At 36.8% G+C, this 12,205-nt stretch overlaps 1 protein-coding gene across 3 annotated transcripts in view; it reads right to left on the reverse strand.

Annotated features, from left to right (window-relative positions):
• COG6 (component of oligomeric golgi complex 6) overlaps window positions 1-12,205 on the reverse strand; it is a 53,798-nt gene that overhangs the window by 22,873 nt on the left and 18,720 nt on the right. For all 3 annotated transcript variants that reach the window (XM_086881429.1, XM_086881430.1, XM_086881431.1), the window contains exons 9-12: window positions 7,756-7,884; window positions 7,547-7,638; window positions 3,190-3,254; window positions 142-233 (exon numbers count right to left, since the gene is read on the reverse strand). In XM_086881429.1, coding sequence (XP_086737555.1) covers window positions 142-233; window positions 3,190-3,254; window positions 7,547-7,638; window positions 7,756-7,884 — 378 coding nt within the window. The remainder of the gene's footprint in view (window positions 1-141; window positions 234-3,189; window positions 3,255-7,546; window positions 7,639-7,755; window positions 7,885-12,205) is intronic.

The following is a 12,205-nucleotide window of genomic DNA, read 5'->3' on the forward strand; positions in this document are numbered from 1 at the left end:
GATATCACACGTGGTTCTTCATGGTGTTATAGTACAGAGCAACAACTATGCAACAAAAGTACTCTTCCTAGCAGATTTATTCTTATAGATACAATTAGGCAAAAAAAAGGCATTTTTAACATATTTTGTAATTTTGCATACCTGATTGTATGGTGATAGAACTTGAGTAAATTAGAAATCTTGTACAGTAAAACTGCTCCTGGCTCGGCAACAATCACCTGCTCAATTCTAACCTGTAGCATGAACAAATACAAACATCCTTCAGGTCATAAATTCCGAAACCCAGCCTTCTATGACTTCATATGCAATATATCTATGATTTCTGGAATATAAATTAAACCAAAAATATATTTTAAAAGAGAATGTGTAGTTAACTTTAATATTCGGCTTGAACTGAAGAGTTCCTGGGCTGCCAAGCATCTCGGAAGAAAGCATAAAGATGTATGCATTCTTAAAAAAAGAAAAACTACAAACCCAAAAAGCCTTCCAAAAATCCTACAGACTGCTGCAGTTACTGGAAATTTAAAAATAATGAGATAATTTGATGGATTAATACCAGTATTGAAATCTTCCCCAGCACTGAATAGCAAGAACAGCTGCAATGCTGCAGAATCCTAAGCTACAGCAGTACATTTCTAGCATCATGGAGAAATTCAGAACATCAAAGTATTAGGTATTCTGCCTAAGAACCAAATTTCACCTGGATGAATAAATTCTTCCCTTAAGGGAGAGTGTTTATATCTCCTGCCAGTACTTAGATGCATTTGTAACTAATAACCAGCTTTGTTGACTGTTTATCTCAACCAGAAGATCCTGGCTACACAACAAAATGGTGCTGGTTGTCTTTACAGTTGGACAGCTGATGTCTTGTCTCCATGATACACACACTCCCAATCCACTCATAAAAAGCTGCTGCAGGGTCAATCTTCGTGCACTTATGAAGCAGAATAGACAGTGACTTATCACTGCACTGCTCTCCCCGTGCCTGAGTGTGAAAGGGCCACACACAAATCAGCAGCCACCATCCACTCTCCCAAGTTATTTGCTATTCAGTGGAACATGATGAGCTGCAATCTTTTCTTCTCAGAGCCAGCTGCAGGAAGAACCAACTAAGATTATGTTTCCTCAATCCTTTCAGTTTGCATCTATTTCACTGACCAAAAACAAATAATACTTTTAAACTCTTATTCACAATACTTAATGCACAAAGTTTATTTCAACACGCAGGTGAACTTTGCTCTTCAATGTGTTTATATATAGAAAGGTCTATATACAAATATATGTCTCCAATGTTACCTAAAAGTCCTGTGGGCATAAATACAAATATATATTCTAGTTGTACAGTAAAAGAGAATAGGGCAGGCAGGGAAAACAGAATATTGACAAAAAAATGGGAATAACTAAAAGTAAAGAAAATAATTAAAAACTGAAAAAGAACAGACAGAAGAAGAGGAAAAACTTGAGTTTGATTTTACACTTAATCAATTTGATGGAATGCACAGAAATACTGAACTCAAACATCAGCATTCAATATTATAAGAACAGATTCAAGAGCACAGAAAGTTTGGAAATAACTACCAAAAACACAAAGCTGTGGCGATTGTGTGTCTCTTAGGACAAGTGTCTTCCAACAGATCAAAAACTAAAAGGTTGTGCAGGATGATCATAATTCTGTGGCAATAGGCACAAAACTGAAATACAAGACACTCTGTCTGAACATCAGGGAATATTGTTTTTTATTGTGCAGGTGGCTGAGCACTGGAATATGTTGCTCAGTGAGGCTGTGGAGATTCCATCCTTGGAAGTATTTAAAAGTCACCTGGACAGAGTCCTGGGCAACCAGCTCTAGGTGGCCTCAGCCTGAGCTGAGAGATGGTCCTGGACCAAGTGACATCCAGATGTCCTTGCCAACCTCAATTCTTCTTTAATTCTGTGACTTTCTAAATGCCATCTTTCTGAATTTTACCTCTTTCAAGACCTTATCCTTTTCTTATCAGAAACTTAGGTTTAGTATCCAGAAACTAGCTGTTCACATTTGAGACTGAGTGTTTGTCAACTGGATACGGTTGTTATAGATACAGAATCCTAAGACAAATTTATTATAATAGTATTTAGGCACCGTAGATTTTACTTTAAAAACACCTGGATTTAAACACTGCACAGTCAGGCAATAATTGGTATCAGCTTCATCACCTTGATTACTTCAGTGCTTATGTGAAGCACATGCAATAGATAAGTCAGTCAATCATCTGATGGATCATCACTAATAACTTCTATCAAATGCATCCCCTAAACTTACTAAGGCTGTAGCTTGAAAAAAAGACAAATATAGAAAGATGTGACAAATATGAAAAATTGAGGTAGCATAAAGATGGTAATTAGGAAACAATTTTTCACAGTGTCTTTAAAATACAAGAGCTGGAGTTATTAAAAAAAACAAACCCCAAAAACCAAAACAGAAAACCCCAAAAACCACAAAAGAAACTGGCTTTTCACATAACAGAGTTGAATGTTTACTTCGCTCCTGAAAGATATATTGTGAGTATCAACATTTTATATCAGCTTGACATGTTCATGCAAGAAAACATCCATTGAGATCTATTCTATACAAAGAAGTTATGGCTCAGTATGTCCTTAGCAGATTCACAAACAGGCAAGGGAACTATCCTATAGAAGCATGGCATAACTGCATAACCTGTACACTCTTCCCTGAGCATAATGATCACTATGAAAAACAGGTTAATAAATTACACTGATTTTTCATTTGACCCACTACAGCTATTCCCATACACTTACCACAAAGCTGGATTTTTGTACATCATCACTCCTCAACACAGGAAAAGTAAACCAAAATCAAGACCCAAATTTAACATCCTAGTATCTCTCACTATATCTCTCAATATATGACTATTATCAACCACACATCTATGAACAAAGCAATCTTTAACTTTAGAAAAAAACCTTCAGAAGTTGACAATCTAATTCTTAACCAAGGGCTAATATCATATATCATATCATAAATATAATATACTGATATATATAAAATACACTAATATCATATATCATATCATATATATATAATATACTGATATATATAAAATACACTGAAGAGATGGGAGTACAAGTTCTGAAAAATCATAACGGAATAGTTTTTGTATTTAGAGTGCTAAGGAAAACAAAAAACTTCACCTTCAGAGGCCTGCAGACACCTTCTGTTATGTGCCCAACCACTTCTTGAATATTTTCTTCCACACCTATAGTTAATGCAAACACATGCTAAGATTATGCAAATGTATTCTCTTTTCTTCAAGCCTATAAAACAAATAAACAAATGTAGGAGGTACTCCCCCATAAAAAAGCATTATGAACTGCGTGTTCTTTTCTCCACATGACTAGTTCACACCTCCACTGTACTTCAAATCTAGCCATTAAGAAATAGCTGCATGGCAAACAGTCCTGGAGTCATTACCTTTTGCTATGCAATTGCTTCCTAGTGCAACACAGCGCGTGGGAATTTGAGGTAGAAGCAGCAAGGGGAAGAATGATTTAGCAAGAAGCTGTCTCAGTAAGGCTCAATATTAGCACTTCATGAAATTAAACTACAAAAACACCGAAAAGACACCCAGGCCAGTGAGACACTCAAGGAGCAGCAGTACACCCCATTTTGAAAGGCCTGACTGGCAAAACCACGTGTCTGTCAGCGCTGGTTACTGACGAGCTCATGGCATTGTTACAAATGAAGTGACATGTGTACCTCCACACTAATGCGTGCTGCAGCGCTGGCAAACGCTTCCTCCCCAGCAGCAATTGAAACTCATCTTCCACAAAACGATGTACAAAAGAGAATATTGCCCTATCTTATCACGAAACACAAATGAATTGTTGCATGGCAACCAGTGCTGTCATAAATCAATCAAACTGAAAGCAACAGATCTTCAAGCTCTCACTTCAGTAACAACTCAGAACAGATTTATGGAGAAAGCAATACTTTAATTCTAATTTAAAACTTGTCAACAGGAGTTCATCTTCAGATGGGACCCATGAAATGAAAGTAAACAAACTGCCTGTGACATGTGACACAAATCAGGTGACCTGAAGCTATATTTTGCTTCTTTCAGACTAAGACAGATTACCTCAGAGTGTAAAAATAATGAAAGATCAGAGATCTGTGCCAATGCCTCTTTACACCAAGTTAATTGAAAAGCCATATAAACAGTAACAACTGAATTCTGTGCGGTGGCTGTAAGAATTTCAACATACTGAATTGGTAAGGTAATAAAAATATGGTTATATACTTGAGTATTGATATCAAGGCAAAAAGCAAGATTACAAACCACAGCATGCATAGCTCTTTTACGTAATGGCTAGCTCCCAGATAGACCTTAGCAATTTACACATTTTTTAGTAGAAACAGTTACGCTTGTACTGTTCATCAATGTAACAAGTACCTAGCACATATTTGCAATAGTGCATCTAGACCAGATTGACTTAAAAACAAGTTGTTTGGTATGAAAACTTTAGCTCAAAAAATATACAAGTTCCAATACCAAAGGACACGGAATAAAAATTTTGAGATACCACATGCTTGTGCCTTCGCATATATTTTCATGTCCAATCAGAATATCTGGATTCCAAAAGCAGTGAAATCTTTCAGCAGAATCCATTATATAAGTGGTGCAAGTTTGACATAAGAGAGTTACAGAATAAACAATTCTCAGAGGTCCAAAATAACTTCAAGAATACTGAAGCTCATAACTGAAGATACGCTTCCAACTCCTTGCTACACCATATATATTTTTTTTTTCTGTGTATCCCTCTATAAAAGGAGAGCTCTTTTTTGGACTTTGTTTAGCTTCTGTTCTCCATCTGGGTTCCTGTAACTGCACAAAAAATGGGCTTCTATTGCATCTCTTAAAATGCCTGCAATTCTCCATTCCTTACAAGTAGAAGATTTCTGTATGACTGGGAGGTTCCTGCTAGCAGAATACCTAAACTCTGAAGAGGAAAACCAGACGCTTTATGCTTTTCCAGTAAAAGAGTTAAAACTTTTCTGAACGTGTTTTCAGCACTTAAAATTTTAATAGCATTTTTAGTCAGATTAATTTGAAACACTTAATTTTTGCAAGATTAACATTTTAAAACTTTTTAAAAGCCTTCCTCGCATGCTCTGCTTATGGGCTACATAGCTCGGTCACTTTAAAGTAAAAACTGGGGTGGAAACCTTTCCCTAAACAAGTGTCACACATAAAATTTTTCATCCAGTGGGACCAAATCCACCTGTATCACACCAACAGGTATACATGTGGCTTTTTTTTGCTGTTTCTTGAGAAGGGAAATTTTTTATAGTTATGATTTACCACACTCTCCATAGTCCTGAAATTACACAGAGCTTATAGGAAAATTTAAACAGAAATCTGAACTCAGTACAGACACACCTGAACAAAAATAAGAGAAGTGGTTCCATCTGCAAAAATCTACTGAATCTGAAATTGAAGTGAAAACATCTGACTGAACTAACTTCAGACCTCCAGGTAGGTGTTTTATCTATGGCAGCTGCTTGGGCTCCCTCTATAGGGGAATGAAAAAAAAAAAAATCCCAGTTTGTGATGAAAGTCTCCAGAAAATCTTACATTAGATCTCAATTTTTTTTAGGAAGAACTGCACTCTGAAGATGCAAATCTCTGTCTTTATCTCTAATTGCCAATAAAGATGTCCACTTGTTAAATGGCTACACGAAATTAACTTATTTTTTACTGTAGTCTGCACAGCCAGACACCTAAAGACTGCACAACAGCACAGAAAATTCAGCTTGAGCTTTTCAGTACCATAGATCCTGTCCTCACTACCAACTCAGGACTGTATTTATAAACAACATACAATCTCAGGGTACCTTGGGGTTGTGCTGCCCATAACTGTTTCTCGTTAAATCCAGTGGTATCCTATTAAGTACTGTTTTGTCTTACAGACCTTATCACATCACTATCCTTGTCATCAAAAAAATTTCCCCAGAGACACAGAGGAATAGCTACAGACAGCACATCCCAAGCTCCCAGTTTGTTGCTCCCAGTATGAAAGTAAGAACTCCTTTTTACATTTCTTGAAAACTGTACAACAGTGATAGCAGACCTACTCCTGGAGAGCTTAGGAAAACACTTTTTTTCCTTCAGTAATCTCTTGTTTATACCAGTATCTCCAGAAAAAGGTTTTGGCCTGGTGATTTTTTGTTGAGAATTTCTCCTCCAAATGTTTATATTCTCCATATTATCAAGTATCTTGTCCTGTGGCTGAAATGCTCCAAATATATCTCATTTCATGGTCATATCATCTCAGCCCAACACCCTGTCCGAAGGCCAAAGAACTTCAGAGTTAAGCAAAGCACTAGACAAAGAAGTGGGAGAATTTCAGAACAAAGGGCAGCAGCAGAAGTGCAGCCCACAGGAGAACCAGACACATTTACATACTCTATGGGTCCAGCTTTTTCTGAAGGGCTCCCCAGTTACAGCAAAAGCATCAATCAGTCATCTACTAAGAACTGCCATGCCTTTCCCTCTATTATAAAACCATCATGAGGCCTGCTTTCCTGTCTCCCTGAAATACTGTCAGCAAACAGTATTAAATGCACTTTTATAGTACATTAAATGTAGTTAAAAAATAGCATTCCTCTAGTTTGATTCACAACAGGTCCTAAACAGCCTCATTTCCCATATACCATAAATTAGAAAAGCCAATTAATACTTACAGCAGTAACGAAAAGCAGAGTACATATTCACTTTAAAACCCAGAGTAAGATTGAGATGCAACCTGAAGAGCTCACCAGATACAGATCAAGTGTAAGCTCTCACAGAGAGTTTGTTACAATTGAGTACACATGCTTAATTTCTAAAATATATCTTTCTCTGAAACTATAGTGGCAAATCATACTCTTCTACAGGATAAAAGTCTTTAAAGTATAGGTTCAATCTACTGAAAAGAAAGCAAAGGGGCTGAAGACTGAGCATGAGCATCTGCAGCTCTGAAATGAAGGACAGTTTTGATATTAAAAAGCTTCACCTATCTGCGAGTAGCCTATTTCAACCTCCATAAACCTGAAATGATGTTAAATGACAGATGAAAATTCCATTTTCCTTCTAGCACAGAATGAAGAGACTTAAAGAAACAAATAATTATATTTTTTTAAAAATTACTAAACAAAAGAGCAAAAGTATAATAAAAATCCTCAATATAATATGCAATGTTTTCAAGGAGATATGTATTCATATATATTACAATTTCTGAACTCTCAACTATGCTCTAAAATGTCTCTTTCTAAATTTAATGTAAACCTGTTGTAAGTACAGTAAAATAAATTGAGTGCATTTTAAAATACTCTTCTTTTGTTATGGGCCTTCTTTTGGCAGAATGCAACCACCAGCTATTTTGATATTATTTTTAGGAAAATTTAAACTCAGACTTGTAACTGAAACCCAACCTAAGAAATTAATTATACTTTTTTACTTATCACAGACTTATTATCACTTCACAATTTATGTTTTAAAACCACTACTACCTTGAATAGTCACAAGCTTTAACATAGCTTCTAAGTGTTCTTTTTCAGAAGCTGTAGCTTGATGCAACCAGGCCAGCATGTCTCCTACATACCTAAACAAAGACAGAAATTTTGGTGTAAATTAGTGGTTTATGGTGTCAGGAATTCAAAATGCCAACAACAACAACAACAAAAAAATTATTTCATATACATTCTTGTTAGTACTGTACCTCAGAGGATCATGAGAGTGCATTTCAATAGGGCGGGGAGTACCTCCCAGACCTCCTCTAGTAAGAGCATCTATAAAGCCACGGACCACAGCACTCCTTCTAGCTGTTCCAAACTCATCCAGTGTGTATCTGTTATTGAAACATGAAAACAGGTTAAGAAAATCCAGTTTGTCTCATCACAGTTGATTAGTTCAGCCTCACAGCTAATACAAGCAAACATTTTTATAGTTCCAGAAAGCTTGCAACAATGTGTTTATTATAAAACATTCAAAACCATCTGATGATGTCAGAATTTCTATCATCCTGCTCTGCCTATAGTGCATCTGACAAACAGGAGAAAAGAAGACAAATTTCATGTTGTCACCTGTCTACTCTAGAGCAAATGTGTAGGATAAGACAAGACTTTGGATATTGCAGACAAGTGCTACAATATATAGTCTTATATATATACACACACAGACACCGTCCTTTTCTTCTTTCTTGGTTGGGTACTCTTAGCTTCCAGACTAAGACTGTCAGATTATTTTTTATAGGGGTTTTCTACTTAATTTGAACAGTTTTTCTAATGTGCCTCCTCTGATACCATTGCAAAATAGAAGAAAGAAGTACTTGGCACTCCTGTGTTTCCTACACAGGAGCACTGGCAAAGGCTGTAGTCTTGCCAGGATCAGGTTACTATTACTGAAAAAAGAAAAGGGGCTGAGGGAAGAAAATGAAGTGACTGCTTCTGCAGTGTCCTGGGGTGCATCAGGCACAGCATGGCCAGCTGGGCAAGGAAGGGGATTGTCCCACTGTGCTCTGAGCTGGGGTGGTCCCACCTCGAGTCTTGTGTGTGGTTTTGGATGCCACAATATAAACAAGACATTGAGAGAGTGTTCAAAAGAGGACCACAAGGATGGTGAAGGGCCTTGAGGGGAAGCTGTATGAGGAGTGGCTGAGGTCACTCGGTCTGTTCAGTCTGGAGGAGACTGAGGGGAGATCTCACTGCAGTTACAACTTCCTCAGGAGGGGAAGGGGAGGGCAGGCACTGATCTCTTCTCTGTGGTGACCTGTGAGAGGGCCCAAGGGAGAGGCCTGAAGTTGTCAGGAGAGGTTTAGGTTGGAGATTAAAAAAAAAGTTCTTCACCCAGAGTGTGGCTGGGAACTGGAAGGGGCTCCCCAGGGAACTGATCACAGCACCAGCCTGACAGAGCCCAGGAATTGTTTGGACAATGCTCTCAGACACACAGCGTGTGACTCTTGAGGATGGTGCTTTGCAAGACCAGGAGCTGGACTTCATGATCCTTGTGGGTCTCCTACAACTCAGCATATTCTGTGCTTTTCTTAACCCCACTGAACAGATACTAAAGAGAACTTTTCCTTGACCCTCCCATTACCTTACCCCACAGAAACAAATAAATGAAAACTGAGCTTTTCAATTTTTGTTCACATAAGCATCTTTGACAGGTTTGGGACTTCTGTTTGCATATGGTCCAGCTGACTGACAGAAGAAGGAATTTATTGCACTGCAACACAAGGCTTCTTCCTTCTAGGCTACTACACAACTACTAGTAGTAGGAACAGACATTCACTTGATAGTTGTTCACTGATTTTACTCAAAGCTAGCTAACCCAATCTAGCTAACGCAACCTTAGCTAGATATTTCATGGATGAACAATTACATCCCAGAATGCACTATCTCAAACGGCTTGCTGGTGGTAGAGGAGGTGCCAATAACTTACACATGGCTCATTTCTGGAGCAGGCTATCCTTCTGTTGGCACTGAAGCATGAAAGCAAGTGAAGGATGGGAAATGAAACACTGGTAATATCCCAGTTATATTTGCAAGCCACAGAACAAACTTATTTTTTAAAAAAAACAACCATTTTGAACAACCCACAAACTACAGGGGAGAGAATACAGATTACAGTTTATTTTTCCAATATAACTGAAAATTGTCAAAGAGTAAGCATGGTGTCACTTTGCCAATGACAGCCACCAGAAGAATATATGTGAAATAATATTAATAAAAACAATGTTCTTCACTGACTTACTTAAGTCTGCATTTAATAAGCACTGCATTCACATTTAATAGAGGCAGAGAATGAAATTTAAAAGAAAATAATATATGATTTAAAAAATGTTTGACATTAAGTTCAATTAGATTTCTACTCTGCTATAAAAAGTCAAAGGGAACTTTTAGTTTTGTTCTTTTTAATGCTAATTATTATTTGAAAGAGGTGGAGAAAGAGCGCACTGAAGAATCTGGAAATTTCTTTTGAAGCATTTTTCTTTATACACTGTATTTGTAAAGCTGAAGAGTAAATGTCTGCAATTGATAAAAGTATAACAAAAAATTCTAATAAATTATTTTTTACAAAAAATTGCAATTAAAAGTGGAAGAGATCTAGGATCTGCCAAGTGTCCACTGTCTAGAAGGAGCAGTATTGGAGTGAAAAATCTCAAGCGTCTATAGAAACCAGGAAGCTTTTTCTTTTCCTCTCCAATATACAGCTATACAATAGACCATTAAATATACAGCTGTAGAACAGTTCTTGTGATCGTTATTAGTTCTGAAAACAGCATTCAATAATGATAATTTTGTTTTATAAAGGAAACTACTAATTTTCCTTTTGCTCACAGTAGAGCAGGGTATAACCATTACAAAATCCTGCATGTTAAAAAATTCAGCAGTAACTATTATTTACACTAGAACACACTATTTACTACTATGTTATTACACATACTCATGTTTGGAGAAGAAAACAACATTTGGACTTTTTTCAACCCAGCTTTAATGTTTAAAATATACAGTAATGATCACTGGGGAAAGAGGAAGGAAAAAAACCTTTGTAAACCTGGGTGGATGATGGAACACTGCTTTCAGCTATGTCTCCATGCATTTTCTAGGAAACAGTGTCAATTTTTCTGTTAGAGCCAGGGAGTGAAAACCAATCTGAAATGTTTATTTTACGTTCCTACTGACTGCAGTTCCAAAAAGTCCATCCAAGGTGCAATCCTTCTGACACTTTTAGTTGACAAGATGTAAGTCAATGTAAGGAAATAAGAATTTGTAGATTTGTTTCTAAACTCCTGCCCTCTCCATCTTACTTGCTTTTACCCAATCAAATCATGATCTTTATCAGATGCAAGGATAGTGATTTGGAAGGAAAGTGTTTAGTTCACACAGCACTGCTAATACACAAAAAACAATTCAAAATTATTTTCTTCTTAACTTCTACATTATGAACTTAGCAATTTGTTACTTAAAGATATACAAAAAAATTTGGAAGGGAATAAACTAAATCTTGAGATTTAAAATGTAAAGCCTCAGTACTGCAATTTTGATAATATGCTGTAGTAAGTAATTAAGCTTGATAATCTATGATGCGAGACATGTGGCTGCATCATCTACAATAATGTTTATTTTTGCCCTTTTGGCAGAGGAAAGGTCTTACCTTTCAAGTCCTATCTTTGCTAATACTATTGCTATTCTTTGTGACACAAGTATCAGAGAAAAAAAAAATCATGTTTGCAGATTCATTTTAAACTGGCCAGCAGTGGATTTATACAGAAGATGGGGTTTTCTTTCCTTGAACCAAGAAACTAAAACAATGATTTTATGAAGCTACAAAGTATCATCATTCAACAAAGTATTTATTACAGAAAATAAAACTGTATCTAAAAAGAATCCTATAAAATGTTGTTGCCAGTGTAGTGACTGATCTTTTGCAGCTGTTAAAGTAGGTGAGGTGAGAATGCAAGAAAGGACTGCAATTCCCAGCTACGGCAAGAAGTGCTGCAACACACCACATCCAACAGCTGGGGAGGTCAAGTGACACCACTTCTCCCTCACATTAACCAGCAGAGCTGACTGAGCATGTGCACACCTCAGCTTTCTCTCACATTGACAGCATTTTTCAGGTCCACATGACCTATGTGTTTTTCCTGTGAAGGGCTCCATGGAGCTTTACAGCATCATGTACCTTCACACTGACACTCTTAAATACAAGAATAGCCTTTGAAAGGCTGCCTGTTACTCTGCTGTCCTGGATACCTGTGGCCGAAAGTAATTTTGAATGGTTGCAAAGTGCTATGAATGTATTAAAAAAAAATAAAAAAATACCCAACAAAAATCAAAAGCCCAAAACCCAAAGCAGTGTAAATAACCACTTCAGGGATGGTCACCTCAATAAACAGTTCTTACAGTGCCACCTGGTGGTTCACTCTCCTAAGTATCATTTAATTTATTTCAACAACGCTTCAGCAATTCAGAACACTAGTATTTTACACAGATATAAATATATAAATTCCTCTACACTTTAGAGGCCTATATGTAGAATTTTTTTAATAGTTTACTGTATAACTCATAATGGAAGACATTCTACCACAAGCACTTCAGTAAACACTAATTAGCCTTTACCAATTTTTATTTTGGGGATTTAAATGATACAATCACATGTTCTGAACA

This window comes from Cyanistes caeruleus, chromosome 3 (genome assembly GCF_971803275.1).
Source record: "Cyanistes caeruleus chromosome 3, bCyaCae1.hap1.1, whole genome shotgun sequence".
In the NCBI taxonomy this organism is placed as follows: Eukaryota; Metazoa; Chordata; class Aves; order Passeriformes; family Paridae; genus Cyanistes; species Cyanistes caeruleus.